At 37.9% G+C, this 20,236-nt stretch overlaps 1 protein-coding gene across 1 annotated transcript in view; it reads right to left on the bottom strand.

The window, feature by feature from the left end:
- LOC309660871 (transmembrane protease serine 11C-like) overlaps positions 1–20,236 on the bottom strand; it is a gene marked incomplete at its 5' end in the record, with an annotated part of 55,265 nt that overhangs the window by 22,993 nt on the left and 12,036 nt on the right. Inside the window, 2 exon segments of the mRNA XM_082461947.1 lie at positions 12,107–12,296; positions 13,843–13,905. Of these exon segments, the coding sequence (XP_082318073.1) occupies positions 12,107–12,296; positions 13,843–13,905 (253 nt within the window).

Below are 20,236 nucleotides of genomic sequence, written 5' to 3'. Positions count from 1 at the left end.
GTTCATATTTTCTATTTCTTCCTGGTTCAGTCTCGGCATGTTTTGCATTTCTAAGAATTTGTCCATTTCTTCCAGGTTGTCCATTTTATTGACATAGAGTTGCTTGTAGTAATCTTTCATGATCCTTTGTATTTTTGCAGTATCAGTCGTTACTTCTCCTTTTTCATTCCTAACTTTGTTGATTTGAGTCTTCTCCCTTGTTTTCTTGATGAGTCTGGCTAATGGTTTATCAGTTTTGTTTATCTTCTCAAAGAACCATCTTTTAGTTTTATTAATCTTTGCTATCGTTTCCTTCATTTCTTTTTCATTTTTTTCTGATCTGATCTTTATGATTTCTTTCCTTCTGCTAACTTTGAGGGGTTTTTTTGTTCTTCTTTCTCTAATTGCTTTAGGTGCAAAGTTAGGTTGTTTATTTGAGATGTTTCCTGTTGCTTAAGGTAGGATTGTATTGCTATAAACTTCCCTCTTAGAACTATTTTGCTGCATCCCATAGGTTTTGGGTCATCATGTCTCCATTGTCATTTTCTTCTACGTATTTTTTGATTTCCTCTTTGATTTCTTCAGTGATCACTTGGTTATTAAGTAGTGTATTGTTTAGCCTCCATGTGTTTGTACTTTTCCAGATTTTTTACTCTAATTGATATCTAGTCTAATAGCGTTGTGGTCAGAAAAGATACTTGATACGATTTCAATTTTCTTAAATTTACCAAGGCTTGATTTGTGACCCAAGATATGATCTATCCTGGAGAATGTTCCATGAGCACTTGAGAAGAATGTGTTTTGTGCTGTTTTTGATGGAATGTCCTATAAATATCAATTAAGTCCATCTTGTTTAATGTATCATTTAAAGCTTGTGTTTCCTTATTTATTTTCATTTTGGATGATCTGTCCATTGGTGAAAGTGGGGTGTTAATGTCCCCTACTATGATTGTGTTACTGTTGATTTCCCTTTTTATGGCTGTTAGCATTTGGCTTATGTATTGAGGTGCTCCTATGTTGGGTGCATAAATATTTACAATTGTTATATCTTCTTCTTGGATCGATCCCTTGATCATTATGTAGTGTCCTTTTTTGTCTCTTGTAATAGTCTTTGTTTTAAAGTCTATTTTGTCTGATATGAGAATTGCTAGTCCAGCTTTCTTTTGATTTCCATTTGCATGGAATATCTTTTTCCATCCCCTCACTTTCAATCTGTATGTGTCCCTAGGTCTGAAGTGGGTCTCTTGTAGACATTATATATATGGATATTGTTTTTGTATCCATTCAGCCAGTCTGTGTCTTTTGGTGGGAGCATTTAATCCATTTAAATTGAAGGTAATTATCGATATGTATGGTCCTATTCCCATTTTCTCAATTGTTTTGCGTTTATTTTTGTAGGTCTTTTCCTTCTCTTGTGTTTCCTGCCTAGAGAAGTTCCTTTAGCATTTGTTGTAAAGCTGGTTTGGTGGTGCTGAACTCTCTCAGCTTTTGCTTGTCTGTAAAGGTTTTAATTTCTCCATCAAATCTGAATGAGATCCTTGCTGGGTAGAGTAATCTTGGTTGTAGGTTTTTCTCCTTCATCACTTTAAATATGTCCTGCCACTCCCTTCTGGCTTGCAGAGTTTCTGCTGAAAGATCAGCTGTTAACATTATGGGGATTCCCTTGTGTGTTATTTGTTGTTTTTCCCTTGCTGCTTTTAATATGTTTTCTTTATATTTAATTTTTGATAGTTTGATTAATATGTGTCTTGGCGTGTTTCTCCTGGGATTTATCCTGTATCAGACTCTCTGTGCTTCCTGGACTTAACTATTTCCTTTCCCATATTAAGGAAGTTTTCAACTATAATCTCTTCAAATATTTTCTCAGTCCCTTTCTTTTTCTCTTCTTCTTCTTGGACCCCTATAATTCGAATGTTGGTGTGTTTAATGTTGTCCCAGAGGTCTCTGAGACTGTCCTCAGTTCTTTTCATTGTTTTTTCTTTATTCTGCTCTGCTGTAGTTATTTCCACTATTTTATCTTCAAGGTGACTTTTCCGTTCTTCTGCCTCAGTTATTCTGCTATTGATCCCTTCTAGAAAATTTTTAATTTCATTTATTGTGTTGTTCATCACTGTTTGTTTGCTGTTTAGTTCTTCTAGGTCCTTGTTAAACGTTTCTTGTATTTCCTCTATTCTATTTACAAGATTTTGGATCATCTTTACTATCATTTTTCTGAATTCTTTTTCAGGTAGACTGCCTATTTCCTCTTCATTTATTAGGTCTGGTGGGTTTTTACCTTGCTCCTTCATCTGCTGTGTGTTTTTCTGTCTTATCATTTTGCTTATCTTACTGTGTTTGGGATCTCCTTTTTGCAGGCTGCAGGTTCCTAGTTCCCGTTGTTTTTGGTGTCTGTCCCCAGTGGCTAAGGTGGGTTCAGTGGGCTGTGTAGACTTCCTGGTGGAGGGGACTAGTGCCTGTGTTCTGGTGGATGAGGCTGGATCTTGTCTTTCTGGTGGGCAGGTCCACGTCTGGTGGTGTGTTTTGGGGTGTCTGTGGCCTTATTATGATTTTAGGCAGCCTGTCTGCTAATGGATGTGGCTGTGTTCCTGTCTTGCTAGTTGTTTGGCATAGGGTGTCCAGCACTGTAGCTTGCTGGTCGTTGAGTGGAGCTGGGTCTTGGCGTTGAGATGGAGATCTCTGGGAGATTTTCTCCGTTTGATATTACGGGGAGCTGGGAGGTCTCTTGTGGACCCGTGTCCTGAACTTGGCTCTCCCACGTCAGAGGCAGAGCCCTGATGCCTGGCTGGAGCACCAAAAGCCTGTCATCCACACAGCTCAGAATAAAAGGGAGAAAAAATAGAAAGAAAGAAAGGGGATAAAATAAAATAAAATAAAATAAAATAATTTAAAGAAAAGATAATTATTAAGAAAAAAATTTTTTTAAGTTAAAAAAAAAAAAGAAATCAAACAAACAAAAAAAACTGACAGACAGAACCCTAGGACAAATGGTGAAAGCAAAGCTATACAGACAAAATCACACAGAAGCATACACATACAGACTCACAAAAAGAGAAGGGGGAAAAATAATGTATCTTTGCTCCCAAAGTCTACCTCCTCAATTTGGGATGATTTCCTGTGTATTCAGGTATTCCACAGATGCAGGGTATATGAAGTTGATTGTGGAGCTTTAATCCGCTGCTCCTGAGGCTGCTGGGAGAAATTTCCCTTTCTCTTCTTTGTTTCCACAGCTCCTGGGGTTCAGCTTTGGATTTGGACCCGCCTCTGTGTGTAGGTTGCCTGAGGGCGTCTGTTCTTCGCTGAGACAGGACGGGGTTAAAGGAGCAGCTGATTCGGGGCTCTGGCTCACTCAGGCCGGGGGGAGAGAAGGGTACGGATGCGGGGCGAGCCTGCGGCGGCAGAGGCCAGCGAGACGTTGCAGCAGCCTGAAGCACGCCCTGCGTTCTCCCGGGGAAGTTGTCCCTGGATCACGGGACCCTGGCAGTGGCGGGCTGCACAGGCTCCCGGGAGGGGCAGTGTGGATAGTGACCTGTGCTCGCATAGCGGCTTCTTGGTGGCGGCAGCAGCAGCCTTAGTGTCTCATGCCGTCTCCTGGGTCTGCGCTGTTAGCCGCGGCTCGCGCCCGTCTCTGTAGCTCCTTTAAGCAGCGCTCTTAATCTCCTCTCCTCTCCTCGCGCACCAGGAAACAAAGAGGGAAGAAAAAGTCTCTTGCCTCGTAGGCAGGTCCAGACTTTTTCCCCGGCCTCCCTCCCGGCTAGCTGTGGTGCACTAACCCTTTCAGGCTATGCTCACGCTGCCAACCCCAGTCCTCTCCCTGGGATCTGACCTCCGAAGCCTGAACCTCAGCTCCCAGCCGCCGCATGCCCTTGCGGGGGAGCAGACAAGCCTCTCGGGCTGGTGAGTGCTGGTTGGCACTGATCCTCCATGCGGCAATCTCTCCACTTTGCCCTCCGCACCCGTGTTGCTACGCTCTCCTCTGTGGCTCCAAAGCGTCCCAGCTCTGCCACCCGCAGTCTCCGCCCATGAAGGGGCTTCCTAGTGTGTGGGAACCTTTCCTCCTTCACAGCTCCCTCCCACTGGTGCAGGTCCCATCCCTATTCTTTTGTCTCTGTTTTTTCTTTTTTCTTTTGCTCTACCCAAGTACGTGGGGAGTTTCTTGCCTTTTGGGAGGTCTGAGGTCTTCTGGCAGTGTTCAGTAGGTGTTCTATAGGAGCAGTTCCACGTGTAGATGTATTTCTGATGTATCTGTGGGGAGGAAGGTGATCTCCACATCTTACTCTTCCACCATCTTGAAGCTCTGGTAAATCTATCTTTAGTTTTTAAGGAACCTCCATACTGTTCTCCATAGTGGCTGTATCAATTTACATTCCTACCAAGAGTGCAAGAGGGTTTCCTTTTCTACACACCCTCTCCAGCATTTGTTGTTTGTAGATTTTCTGATGATACCCATTCTATCCGGTGTGGGGTGATACCTCATTGTAGTTTGGATTTGCATTTCTTTAATAATTAGTGATGTTGAGCAACTTTTCATGTGCTTCTTGGCCATCTGTATATCTTCTATGGAGAAATGTCTATTTAGGTCTTCTGCCCATTTTTTGATTGGGTTGTTTGCTTTTTTTAATATAGAGCTGCATGAGCTGTTTATATATTTTGGAGATTAATCATTTGTCCATTGATTCGTTTGCAAATATTTTCTCCCATTTTGAGGGTTGTCTTTTTGTCTTGTTTTTGGTTTCCTTTGTTATGCAAAAGCTTTGAAGTTTCATTAGGTCCCATTTGTTTATTTTTGTTTTTATTTCCATTACTCTAGGAGGTGGATCCAAAAAGATCTTGCTGTGATTTATCAGTGTCTTATAATTTTCTGCATACATGTCTTTTTTTCTCCCTAGGTAGGTTTATTCCTAGGTATTTTATTCTTTTTGTAGCAATGGTAAATGGGAGTGTTTTCTTAATTTCACTTTCAGAGTTTTCATCATTAGTGTTTAGGAATGCAAGAGATTTCTGTGTATTAATTTTGTATACTGCAACTTTACCAAATTTATTGATAAGCTCTAGTAGTTTTCAGGTGGCATCTTTAGGATTCTCTATCTATAGTATCATGTCATCTGGAAAAAGTGACAGTTTTACTTCTTCTTTTCCAGTTTGGATTCCTTTTATTTCTTTTTCTTCTCTGATTGCCATGGCTAGGACTTCCAAAACTATGTTGAATAATAGTGGTGAGAGTGGACATCCTTGTCTTGTTCCTGATCTTAGAGGAAATCATTGGCATAACATTCTATGACATAAATCACAGCATGATCCTTTTCAACCCATCTCCTAGAGAAATGGAAATAAAACCAAAAATAAACAAATGGGGCCTAATGAAACTTATAAGCTTTTGAACAGCAAAGGAAACCATAAACAAGACCAAAAGACAGCCCTCAGAATGGGAGAAAATATTTGCAAATGAAGCAACTGACAAAAGATTAATCTCCAAAATTTACAAGCAGCTCATGCAGCTCATTATCAAAAAAACAAACAACTCAATCCAGAAATGGGCAGAAGACCTAAATAGACATTTCTCCAAAGAAGATATACAGATTGCCAACAAACACATGAAAGAATGCTCAACGTCATTAATCGTTAGAGAAATGCCAATCAAAACTACAATGAGATATCATCTCACACTGGTCAGAATGGCCATCATCAAAAAATCTAGAAACAATAAATCCTGGAGAGGGTGTGGAGAAAAGGGAACCCTCTTGCACTGTTGGTGGGAATGTAAATTGATACAGCCACTATGGAGAACAGTTTGAAGCTTCCTTAAAAATCTAAAAATCGCACTACCATACAACCCAGCAATCCCACTACTGGGCATATACTCTGAGAAAACCATAATTCAAAAAGAGTCATGTACCACAATGTTCATTGCAGCTCTATTTACAATAGCCAGGACATGGAAGCAACCTAAGTGTCCATTGACAGATGAATGGATAAAGAAGATGTGGCACATATATACAATGGAATATTACTCAGCCATAAAAAGAAACGAAATTGAGTTACTTGTAGTGAGGTGGATGGACCTAGAGTCTGTCATACAGAGTGAAGTAAATCAGAAAGAGAAAAACAAATACCGTATGTTAACACATACATATGGAATCCAAAAAAGAAAAACAAAAGAAAAAAATGGTCATGAAGAACCTAGGAGCAGGATGGGAATAAAGATGCAGATTTACTAGAGAATGGACTTGAGGACATGGGAAGGAGGAATGATAAGCTGGGACATAGTGAGAGAGTGGCATGGACATATATACACTACTAAATGTAAAATAGATAGCTAGTGGGAAGCAGCCACATAGCACAGGGACATCAGCTTGGTGCTTTGTGACCACCTAGAGGGGTGGGATAGGGAGGGTGGGAGGGAGGGAGACGCAAGAGGGAAGAGATATGGAGATATATGTGTATGTATAGATGATTCACTTTGTTATAAATCAGAAAGTAACGCACCATTGTAAAGCAATTATACTCCAATAAAGATATTAAAAAAAAATAGTATGGTACTGGTACAAAACCAGAAATATATATCAATGGAGCAGGATAGAAAGCCCAGAACTAAACCCACGCACATATGGTCACCATATTTTTGATAAAGGAGGCAAGAATATACAATGGAGAAAAGACAGCCTCTTCAATAAGTGGTGCTGGGAAAACTGGACAGCTCCATGTAAAAGAATGAAATTAGAACACTTCCTAACACCGTACACAAAAATAAACTCAAAATGGATTAAAGACCTAAATGTAAGGCCAGACACTATAAAACTCTAGAGGAAAACATAGGCAGAACACTCTATGACATAAATCACAGCAAGGTCCTTTTTGACCCACGTCCTAGAGGAATGGAAGTAAAACCAAAAATAAACAAATGGAACCTAATGAAACTTAAAAGCTTTTGCACAGCAAAGGAAACCATAAACAAGATGAAAAGACAACCCTCAGAATGGGAGAAAATATTTGCTAGTGAAGCAAGTGACAAAGGATTAATCTCTAAATTTTACAAGCAGCTTATGGAGCTCAATATCAAAAAAACAAACAACCCTATCCAAAAATGGGCAGAAGACCTAAATAGACATTTCTCCGAAGAAGATATACAGATTGGTAACTAACACATGAAAGGATGCTCAACATCACCAATCAGTAGAGAAATGCAAATCAAAACTACAATGAGATATGGTCTCACAGTGGTCAGAATGGCCATCATCAAAAAATCTACAAACAATAAATCCTGTAGAGGGTGTGGAGAAAAGGGAACCCTCTTGCACTGTTGGTGGGAATGTAAATTGATACACCCACTATGGAGAAGAGTATGGAGGTTCCTTAAAAAACTAAAAATAGGGCTTCCCTGGTGGCGCAGTGGTTGAGAATCTGCCTGCCAATGCAGGGCACACGGGTTCGATCCCTGGTCCGGGAAGATCCCACATGCCATGGAGCGACTGGGCCCGTGAGCAACAATTACTGAGCCTGCGCATCTGGAGCCTGTACTCCGCAACAGGAGAGGCCACGATAGTGAGAGGCCCACGCACCGCGATGAAGAGTGGACCCCGCTTGCCACGACCGGAAAAAGCCCTCGCACAGAAACGAAGACCCAACACAGCTATAAAAATGAATAAATAAATACATAATTAAAAAAAAAAAAACCTAAAAATAGAACTACCATACGACCCAGCAATCCCACTACTGGGCATATACCCTGAGAAAACCATAATTCAAAGTCATGTACCACAATGTTCATTGCAGCACTACTTACAATAGCCAGGACTTGGCTAAGTGTCCATCACTTATGTATAAGTGTCCATCAACAGATGAATGGATAAAGAAGATGTGGCACATATATACAATGGAATATTACTCAGCCATAAAAAGAAATGAAATTGAGTTATTTGTAGTCAGGTGGATGGACCTAGAGTTTGTCATACAGAGTGAAGTAAGTCAGAAAAAGAATAACAAATACCGTATGCTAACACATATATATGGAATCTAAAAAAAAAAAAAGAGGTTCTGAAGAACCTAAGGGCAGGACAGGAATAAAGACACAGACGTTGAGAATGGACTTGAGGGCACGGGGAGTGGGAAGGGTAAGGTGGGACGAAGTGAGCGTGTGACATGGACATATATACACTACCAAATGTAAAATAGATAGCTAGTGGGAAGCAGCTGCATAGCACAGGGAGATCAGCTCTGTGCTTTGAGACCACCAAGAGGGGTGGGATAGGGAGGGTGGGAGGGAGATGCAAGAGGGAGGAGATATGGGGATATATGTATATGTATAGCTGATTCACTTTGTTATAAAGCAGAAAGTAACACACCATTGTAAAGCAATTATACTCCAATAAAGATGTTAAGAAAAAAAAAGTTCAGGATTCATTTCAGGTATCCTGGATCTAAATTGCCAAGATGAATCTAGAACTCCACTAAATAAAATCTGTTGGGGTCTGGTCTACTAACAGCTTATTTTGATCGAGTCTCAGTCATTCTACATGGATCTAGCAGGTAGTCCAGGCAAATAACTGAATTGGCCCACTAGATGGAGTGTCTTAGCGTTAATCTTTTAAAATTAGTGCCTGACTATCAAAAATAAGCAATATAAATTATAATGTTTTTCCTTTTATAGAGAGTAGAAAATAAGGATGATTCATTTGGAAGAAAATTCTTGTTTCACAGATAATTCTGTGACCGTATGTCTTGTGTGCCCTATTGATAGTGAGTCCTTTAATGCAATGACTGTTAATAATTTTTAAATTCTCTTAAAGTATCTGGACTGTGTCTAATAGCTGTATCATTCAATAATATATATATTTCAAGCTTGCATTTGAAAAATACTTAAAGAAAGAGAACATGTCTCTGGGAAACAGTATACTTTAAAAAAAAGTCCTCTAGAAGTTATCAAAGAATGATTGGTTAAAGTTGGTTTAAACATGGTACAAATGAAGCCATGCAGTGTCTCAGGATCAAGCCACATGAAAAAGCTGTGTTCTACTAACATCATTTATATCTCAGTGTTGCCCAGCTACACACAAATGAGTGCTAGGCCAGAGCTTCTTTCCTCTTCTTGTAAAACTCTTAACAGTGGGTCAGGACCGTCATCCTTGTGTATGAATTTCTATTACTGTCACATAATTTGAGTTTTTACTTTAACCAGTTATGATTTAGCATAAGTATTTAAAATATTTTTCAAGCTTAATCAGTAAATGGTTAAGTGTAGCAGTATGTACAAGGCATTTTTCTGTAGGAAATAATAAATATTTTTTAAAACAAGGTATAGTCATATCCTGAAGTATGCCCATTAAAGTTATGAGCATTCAACTTTATAAGGCATTTCATTAAAACCCTCACTTCAGCTTATGAGGCATTTCTTTGTTTTTACAAAGAATGACTTAGATTTTTTCCTTCCAAAGCTTCCAGGAGAGAAACACCATGTGGTCATCCTTGCAGTTGTGTAGTTGGTAGATCTAGTCTAGCATTACATTTTCTTCTTAGCTGTTGGCTTGATAGTTTATGGCAGTGACAGTTAAGTGCATCATGCTGTGAGGTCAACTTGTTTGGTGAGATATCACTTGCATTGCTTTACTTGTTCTTTTCGTTCTTTCTTTCTTTCTTTTTTTTTTGCATTAAAGTTTGTAAAACATTAAGTATCACATGTATGTTCTGGTTTTTTTTGCATTAAAGTTTGCATAAACATTAAGTATCACATGTATGTTCTGCCTGTTAAGCTATAAAATAACAAGATCATGTAAGCATGATCTTATAATTTATAAAGGAAATAATTTATAAAGAATTGATTGTGTTAACTAATTTTAACTATTGAGGTTATCATCTCTATTTTTAAAATAATGTGATATTGTTTAAGGATAAAGTATAAGTGAATATAAATTCAGGGGTTTGGGAATGCATAAAAACTTTCACCACTGAAGTCAATGGTATTAGGTTAAGAAATTTGCCATTTGAGAGATTTTTCTGGAAACTATTCTATCATGGGCAGGGGAAAACTATTCCATCAATGTTTTTTCTAGGCTTTATGCCTGGTAGTCAGTTTGAAAATTCTCTGATCTAGTAAGTTTAGAATTGATGGAGAAAATACTTATTTCTCACTGAAGAATACACTGTAAATACTGATTGTTAGTACCTAGGAAGATAGTAGCAGTGTCATTTCCCTGGAATTCAAGAGTGAGTGGAAAATTAAATTGCATATTATGTTCACAGGTCTTAATAATTGAAGCACTCTTTGCATCTTAAATCTGGGGATAGCAGTGCCTACTAGCAGCGTACATGTGCCAAACTTGCCATCGGCCTTCCTCAGTTGGGGTTCTGTAAGGGAATGAAGCTCTAAAGTCCTAGGTGGCTTTTGTTCTAATGAAACTTCTCTTTTATGCACCTGGAACATCTCTATTATGCACCGATGATACATAGTTTATGCATATCATTATTCTATATGCCCTCTTTCTAGGCATAATCATATGGGAACACTGGTATTGTATTCAGGCATTCATTGTAACTAATAGCACTGGCCAGTGATGTCTTTTTCCTCTACGTTAGCAGCTTGTATGAAAATGAAATCCACAACCTTGACATACTTAGGAGCAGGCGCTAAGCAACCAAACTAACCAGGCAGCATAAGAAGGTCAGGCTATTCAATAAGATGCTGTGACAGCAACCGCGGTTACCTAAATAAGCTTTCGTAAATCCCTAAGCCAGAGACCCATTTATGTGGTGACTAACGAAGGTTCATAATCTCTTTAAGAGCTGTCTTAAATGTGAACTTTGTGTTAACTCACTTCATTGTGGTTTTGGAGGCCTGGCCCAGTCGGCTTCTGAGTTTGATCTTGCACCTGTGAACGCCCAGTGAGTTTCATGAGACGTCTAGCTTCTGATGAGAAGTGAAGGAGGAGAGATAGGGAGTTTCTAGGGAACAGGTAGAGGCTAAGACAGTACCAAAGCACCACATGTACTTAAGAGTATTACACTTATCAGTCACTGCTCTCCATAAACTTGTCGGATGGCATTGTAATAAATAAAACTACTGAGGAAAACCATAAACCTGGGAAATACCTCCCAGAAAGTCTATCTTCCAGGGATCCTACATAATGTTCTTAAAGTTTGGAGGAATACCAGGAATATAATGCTGTTTCTTTACTATGTGAGTTCATGTTATAGCAGATGAGTTTCCAAAAATATATCTTTGGTGGTTGATTCTCTGTAAATCAGAGAACTGCTTTATTTCTCCGTGTTTTTTTAAGGTAATCACACGTAGCTGTGTGAGAAGGAAGGTTCTAAGACAAAGTGTCTAATATAACCCGAGGAGAGTCACATTTCAACAACATGATGGATTTTTATCCAGGAGAAGCATGTTCAGGTTTTGCTTTTTGATCCTTTTGATGTTCCAGACAAATGAACACTTGGACTAGATTTTTTTTTCACAAACATTTAGTCCTTTAGTCCTTCCTGTAGGAATAGGATACTTTTCTGCCCTTGATCAAATTTGTTGTAGCAGAGAACTGATAGCCTAGCTTAGATGTGCCAGGCATTGGCTATACATTTATCAAGATCAGGGAGACATTGATTATCCTGTGAATGGAGGACATGTGTCACTATCTTTTAGTAGCCATCTTTCACAATATTGTTATGTGACCAAGAATAAGAATTAGATTGGATATAAGAGAGAGATGAAATCCATTAAAGGCCTATCAAGAAATAAGTTGGATGTTAAAGATATTCAAACTCAGTTCTCGAATTTGGGAGTCTAGATTCTTAAGACATCCAAAAGAACTGAGAGAGAAATCATGACCCACAGAACAAGCCATAAGAGTTCGAGCTTAAGGCTGCCTTGTTTTGCAAAGAAATGTTATTTGGGACCATGACTGCTTTTTTTGAAAAAAATCTATCATTAAATAAAGTTTAATTTCAAGAATACAAGGATGATTCTATATCAAAAAATTGATTAACAGAGACCTTGATTACCTTAACAGTGGTTAAAAATAATTATCATTATCTATGAAATGATATTTAAAGAGAGAAATATTGTTTTCATTTGCACAGCAAAACACCATATTCAAATTAAAAGATGAAAATCATTCTGTACCATACATAAAAAGCTTACCTGAAAATCTAAATGAAGAAGAATCTATACATAAAGACGCAGTTTTGCCCTTTAGCTTCTGATGTAAAATGGTTTCGATCCTATCCCAAAATTTTGCTGCATTATTCATATAACAGGATTTAAACTTAAGCACAGCATGTGTTATCACTTTTCCTTTGGCTCGGCAAAGGAAACAGACAAAGAAATTATGCTTTTATTACTGAGCCTCTATCATTCTTAGTGGAGTCATTCTATCCTTTGTTAAGCAGAGCTCCTGGCAGTTTTCTAGTTCCTCCAAAGGGAGTGGAAACGGCACTTTATTGACATGGTGAACAGCAGAGAGTGTGATTTAGACTCACAGGAACTGAGTTTGTACTCTAGATTCACCATTTCACATTCACATTCAACCATCTACCCTGTTGCAAAAGCCTTGAACAATATCTTCCTTGTCTGTTCAGTTTTGTATGGTGCAATTTGTGCTTTGACAGCCCGGTGGTGGGAACAATTTCGTCATGTTTATTGGGGGAATAATAGCAATCTATATGGATATAAGTGTTGAATGAGGATGAGGGTATGAGATGAGGTCAGAGAGAAGCAGGGCCATTCCAGGTAAGGTTATGTGCACTATGTAAGAAGCGTGGAATTTGTGGGAAACTGCCAGAGGATATTAAGGACGGGAATGATGGCCTCTTCTAATTCATTTTGATTGCTGCATGCAGTATCTATAATAGTGGAGCAAGAGTGAAAGCTGAAGATTAGACAAGTTGATGCAATAATCTAGATATGATTGCTTGGGTTCAGACTACAGTTTTTTACTTATTAAATATGTGACCTTGGCAAGTCACTTAACCTAACTTTGCTTCAATCTCCTCCTCTGCAAAATGAGAAACTAATATGTACATACCATACAGGGTTGCTATCAGGTTAAATGAGTTAATATAAGTTCTCTGGGGGTTCTGGTTGAGAGCATGGATTATTTAAAAAGGAACCAAGAAAATTAAATAGCACAAGTTCTAGTTTTAGGAAGCGGTATATTCCAAAGCATATTAGCTTTTCTATTTGAGATTGTGGTTATTATTTTTCCTTATCTATTGCAGGTTACCTCTTCCTCACCAGTGTTTGTATAAACATCTTTGCTGCTAGAAAATAACTGTAGAATTAGGAAGGTAAGGTAAAAGAGTGAAGCTGGTTGGGTGTAAATACATGTGTATACATTTGTGTGAGTGTTAGGGCCTGCTGCAAACAGTGCAGCTTCAGTGTCAGAATATTGTTACTGTGTGGGAATGTGGGTCACATGTTTTTAGATCTTTTGATTTTTTTAACGCATTCTGAGAATCCTGCTTTTATGTGAAATTTTCAAACTTTTACATTTAATCCACAATTCTAAGCAAGATTTGGCACATTATCTACTAGCGTGCCACTCCTGGGTCAGATATTTTATATGTGGCTCTCTTATCTTATCCATTCTTACATTGAAATTATCTGATTTTAGATTTGCTTTTTGACTTTGTGCCTTCAAATAAAAAACAACCCCATTTAACCTTTACCACCATCAGCTGGAACTCTTGGTTCTGGTTTAATAATTTTCCAACAGACCTTGAATACATTTTTTCACATTTGAAAAGGCTAGTGGTTTTGAAGCCCCAAATTTAACCTTTCGATTATATACTATGCAAAGATATTCTGTTGAATATGAGATATGAAGGCAAAGGAAAAGTTTATTCTCTGTGCCTCTCAGGCTGTTTTACATACCTTACTTGGGCAACATGAGGTTTGACATACTGTCTTCTCAGTCTGTATCCATGAAATGTTTCATTTATCTGTTAAACAGTAAAATGAATAACTTATGCTTTTAATTTTAAAGTTTTCATTGTGAAGAACTTCAAATATACATGAAAATAAATAGAGTAGTATAATGTACCCCAGGTACCCATCATTCATCTTCACCAGTTACCAATCAAGGACCAAACCAGTTGCATTTTACTACTATCCACATCCTAGGGATCAAATAACTCCGTAATATCATCAAATACATACTGTTAAAATTTCCCCAGATCTCATTTAAGAAAGAGATGCAATGTGTGTTAAACATGTGTTTTTTTTGAAAATTACCTTTATACTAGCTCAATTAATTCACAAATATCCTTAAATCAATAAATTGTGTGGCAAGGTGAGGCAATAATATTTGCTTCCTAACAGCATGATAGGGAAGAATATTCATTTTGGAGAGGTAAATTCAAAGGTCCAATGGATAGAGTTTGTCTTCCATGTTCAGCCTCCATTGAACATCAATGCCATAAAACTAAACAGAAATGTCCCGAGAAGGAGGAAATATTTCTTTCTTTCTTTTTTTTTTTTGTACTACGGCAGCCTGCTTTTCACCTCTGGACTGCAAACCATTTCCCCTGATCTTTCAGTTATGTGCTACCGACGGGTTCAAAGCAGGATATGTAGAAATCTCTCAGAGAAATCTCACATAAGAGTCATTTTCTCAGCTGTTCTTGATCTTAACCTAATGATGATTTCTCACAGCAGGACCTTCACAGAGGACAAGACAAAACGTTGCACTGTCCATGGCTTTTACTTCGGCAAAGATAGTCCTTCAGAAACAGTGACTCATTTTTGGAATTGCAAAGATTTAATTTATATTTTTCCTCTTGCTCCAAAGCAATTGGAATATGTTCATTTATTCAATAAATATCTATTGAAATAAAACTACTAACAAATTAGATAGATCCATACTTTCTTGGAGATTCAATGAAGGAGACAGATAATAAGCAGACCAAGAAATAAATATATAAATATGATAATTTGAGATAGTGTTAGGTGATATTAAAAAATGTAAAATGATGTGATGGAGTGATTTAGGGAATAATACTTGAATGATAAAATAAGATCTCTTTCAAGAGGTGACACTTGATTGAGACCTGAAAGATGTAAAGTTGACTATCAAAGGGAGAAGAATATTCTATATGGAGTGAACAACAAGTGATATAATCCTAGGTAAAAATGAGATTAGTATATTTGAGGGATAGAAGCAAAGTTGCTGTGACTCAAGTAAAGTGAGCAAGGGAGAGTGTATAAGCTGAGGTTGCCCAGGTAGATAGCAATGTGATTAGAGAGAGCCTATTTGGCCATGGTAATAAGTTTGGATGTTATTCCTAAATATAGTGAATGGAGGAATCCTGACAAGATGGTAACTAAACTATACTGTATTTTTCTTCTATTCTCTATTTCAATCTGCCACTCCTGGGGCCAGGTGGAATTGGGTTTTATGGGAGTCCTAGAAACAGGAAAGTGATGAAGAATTTCTTTTCCACGGGTCAAGGAAGAACCTAGAGAATAGTATGAGTCCTGTGCAAGGATAGAATCAAAACAGGCCCTGGGAAGATCCTGGTCAACAGAGGTGCATGAATACCCAGGGATAAGGTCAACATTGGACCATGTGAGTGTGTTTCCATGGCTCCACAGAGGCCAAGAAGGAACTGAAAAGGGGGCTGAAGCCTCCTTTCTCCTGATGCTAGGCTAGTACTGCATAGCTGGAAGACTTCTTCCTGGGTCTTTGGTATGGAGATGCAGAAGGCCTACTGCCCACATTCAGACTACAGGATTTAAGAATAGCTCATGCTCTATCTTGTAGGATTGTCTCCAGTAACAAGACAGTGGCCCGAATAAACCAAAAGGAAAAATGATAATACAAATAAAGAAACCCAGCAGCCAGAGAAAGGAAATAACAGATTAGGTGCTCATCAAAAGAGAACTTCTGGAGAACACAGCAACCTAACAACAATGGCAAAAAAGCACACATAAGAACATTCAGGTACATCAAAAAAAGACTATGTGGTACTAAAAAGCACAATTTTCAAGTTAAAAAATTTAGTGGGTCAATTAAAAAAGATGAGTGTCATTCTTGAGATCCAAATTTGTGACCTGTAAGGCCAAAAAGAATAAATATTTTAAATAGTAAAATTTAAAAAGAAGAAAACAATGAGGGAAGAGAAACAAAACACTTAGATCATGATTCCAGAAGTGGCTGTAAATAATAGGATCTTGAAGAGAGAAAGAGATAGAGGGAAAAAATAATAATAATAGTAAAATAAGTAGTAGGAGGAGGTGGTTCTGAATTAAATAAAGATCAAAATCTACAGATTCAAAGGGATAGACTGAGTTTCAGGCAGATTTGATGCATCGGGGGAATATTTTCGAATTTTAGCTACAAACTTTAATACTGAAGTAAAAATATTTTGACAGAAGAAATAGAATCATTTCATATGTAACATTTGAAGGTGGAAGCTGGTGGAATAATATCCTCATACTCTGAGAGAAAAAGCTGACAATTTAACAATCCTATCCTCAGTCAAGATATAATTTCTCGTTAGAGTAAAATAAAGTTATTTATGGATATTCAAGAATTCAGTAATCTAGCATTCACATATCACAACTGAGGAGAATACATGACTAAGGATTCTAGGAAAGCAAGATATAAAACAATTGAGGTGTCAATAGAGGGGGAGGTGAAGAGGAGAGGGAACAAACGTTGAGCAATGAAACCTGAGGGGTGTGTGTACAATACAATGAATGTATAATGGAAATGCTTGCAGCAGAAGCAACAAACTTTAAGAAACAGCCTAACAATAGAACTTGAGGTGCTATTTCACCTATTAGGAATAGGAAAGGAGGGCAGGAGAGGGAGGGGAAACAAGTGCTAAAAAGCCTTATCAGGAGTGGGGAATGGGAATGTGAGGAGAGGATACAAATGAAAGTATGTTAAAGGCCTCCCGTTCTTGGGTTGGGGTTTAGGTAAGGAAAATAATGCTTTGATAGGGCTAATAATTTTTTTTTTTTTTTTTAATTTATTTATTTATTTATTTTTGGCTGCGTTGGGCCCTCGCCTCTGTGCGAGGGCCCTCTCCAGCCGCGGCAAGTGGGGGCCACTCTTCACCGCGGTGCACGGGCCTCTCACCATCACAGCCTCTCTTGTTGCGGAGCACAGGCTCCAGACGCGCAGGCTCAGCAATTGTGGCTCACGGGCCCAGCTGCTCCGCGGCACGCGGGATCCTCCCAGACCAGGGCTCGAACCCGTGACCCCTGCATTAGCAGGCAGCCTCTCAACCACTGCGCCACCAGGGAAGCCCTAATAATTTTTTTAATAAAGAAAAATATTCATCTAACTTTGAGTTTCAGGATGGATGTTAACTATTAACTAAGTACATTGAAATTTTCAAAAGGAAAAAAATAGAATGAAAAACAGTGAAAATCAGGAAGAATAAGGATAAGAAAGTAAAAAAATAAAATGTTATTTACTTAAAGCAAGATGGAGAAATAAAATCAAGTATATTACCTGCTACAATTAATGAGAATAGATAAAACTTTGTCATTAAAGAATCTGTGAAATTGCATTCAAAAACCAAAACCTAGTTATCTATTATTTAAAAGAATCGTACTTGTAAATAAAGGGATGAAAGACTGTTGACTATTTTGCCCCTGACTGCAGTGTGCATGTATTTTTTCCCCCTCTTCCATGTTTTCTAAACTTACACTAAAAGGATTCATCAAATCATCTTGTTCAGATAGCTCAGGATTGTTTTCCTTTTGCTTACCCTGTGCTCTTGGGTTCTATGGTATTTCTGTAATTACGTAACAATGGTGTTGCACAGTAATCTATCATATAGAGCTATATGTATGGAAAATTTTGATCAGTTTTTTAAAGAAAATTATCCTGTTTGCAAAGGCACAATAAAGTTGCATCTTATAGACTATAGGCAATAAAGCTAACAATAAACTTTATTTAGCACAAACCATATTCACATTCCCTGTTCATTTGATCTTGAGAAAAGTATATCCAGTAGTTTCACGGATATCATTTTAACTTAAAAGTTTCTGATATATTTAATTTATAAATCTCAGACTGATATAGTTTTGGAAAACGATAAGAAATGCTTTGTTAATGTGTGTATTCTTATATAAAACCCATGGCTTCTCCTGTGTATATTTTTAAAAATTAAAGGAATGCACATTTGACAAAAAAAAGACCATTGATTATGAAATTATGAGAAAGAAATGCTATACAATTAATGTGGAACACAATATAGAATCAAAAAATAGATCCTAGATTATACACGGACTTAGAATACAACAAGGATGGCATTTTATTTTATCTATTTTTCAAATTAACATTAAAATTTTATTTGGAAAAATGTAGTTTAGGGAAGATCTAGGCTTATTTCATGTATGAACATGTGTACTAACTGTTTAAGTACCATAGGTTTGAGTCCTAAAACACAGACATTCTGATATATTTTAGTTTGTATGATTTCCATTATAAGAAAAAAAAATGTAATGGTATATTTATGATTTTACATACTGCCTTATCAAATATGTTCCTAGTACAAGGGAACTTCCATTTGACCATGTACTGAAATAATGTGTACTGATGGATGTTAACCAGACCTATTGTGGTCATTTCACAATATACATGTAGACGGAATCATTATGTTGTATACCTGGAACCAACACAATGTTGACAATGTTAATGTCAATTATACCTAAAAAAACAAAAACAAAAACTGAAGCCTTTAAAAAATTTTACATGTCTGATGACTGGATTCTAGCTCCTTAATACCAAGATTCATTTATCCCCCTCTACCACATACTTCCACTGTTGATGCTCATGATGCATTCATCATCATTCTAGGGCCCCAACCCTCTTCCTCATATAACAATGCTAATTTTCTTGTGAGATGCATAAGTTCTAGAAGCTATCTGTGCAGTAAAGAGTTAACTCAGTAGGCTTAGGGTGTTCAATCCCTGTACATTCCAAAGGAAGGAGTGACCCTTGACCAGCTTCTGAGGGATAACCTTTAAGCCCTTGGAATGTCCTGCCTGAGAAGAGTGTGTTTGTATACCTGGGGCTTTGGGGGCCCTGGGTCATGGTATAACAGTTTCACCTCTGGAGGGGCTGCAGACTAAGTAGTTAAGGACAGTCATGTGAATACTCCATGTTTATGTGACTGCCCCCCAGAAATTACCCTGGATGCCCTAATGCTTGGATGAGATTCACTGGTTGGCAATATTTCATATGTGTTGTCAAACCTTTTGTGAAGGGGGACAGTAATTATATGCTGCTTATGAGCTGTTATGATGATTAAGTGAGATAATATGTCATATGCTTAGAACAGTGACAGACACTGTTCTAATAAATAAAAGCTATCTAAGCGCTTGTTAAATAATTCTAAAGGGTGAGTACAGGAAAGCCAGAGTTTAGAATCGAAAACATAGATCAAGCAACAGATTTGGGATGATGAAGTTTGAGCAAGCAACCAAAGGGTCAAAAGGCAAAGAATCCTGGAACAAAAAATAAATACACACATACACACACACACACACACACACACACACACACACACACACACACACACAAAGTATGAAGTAGAGGGAGTACAGATAGAGAAGAGAGGAGAAGATAAAAGGAGGGGGAAAGATGGAGAAGGAAGGGAAACTCTGGACAATGCAGAGGGGACCACCTATATTTAGAGATCTACAGATGATAAGGAACCAGCAAAGGCAGCTGGGAAAAGCAGTTAGTGAAGAAGAAAATATGGAGAAGGAGGTATCTTGTAAACCAAAAAGAGAAAAGTTTCAGGAAGGAACATCAGTAATGGTGAGAAGTTCAAGTAAGAAGTGACCATCGGATTTGGCAACAGTGAGGTACTTGGTGACCTCTATAAGAGTAGTTGACTGGGTGGGGGAGAGAAAGAAATTCCAGTTGGATTGGGTTAAAGTGAGAACAGGTGACAAAGGAGATGGAAACAGCAAGCATATCTAACTTTTTCAACAAAACTTTACTGAGAAGGAGAGCAGGAAAATGATGCTGGAGGAGAACATAGAGTCAAGAGCAACATTTTAGATGAGAGTGTGTAAGCTAGCTACTGATATCTCTGAAGAAAAGACCATGAAATACTGTACTGCACTCTAGAAGAGCAATAGTATTACAGTATCTTGTTTCCTGTGGAAAAGAAAATCCTATGAAAAGAGAGAAAAATATAGCTACTTATATGATCAGAATAATTCAACTGTTGTCAACTCTCTTAGGCTGCAGAAATTTTCTGCTGATCCGTAAATCTACCTTTTCCTCTTTAAGCTGTTTCATCA

The sequence above is a fragment of the Balaenoptera physalus genome (genome assembly GCF_965194825.1).
Source record: "Balaenoptera physalus genome assembly, chromosome: 5".
Classification (NCBI taxonomy): Eukaryota; Metazoa; Chordata; class Mammalia; order Artiodactyla; family Balaenopteridae; genus Balaenoptera; species Balaenoptera physalus.
Note: the sequence above shows the minus strand (reverse complement) of the source record. Positions and strands in the feature narration are given on the sequence as shown.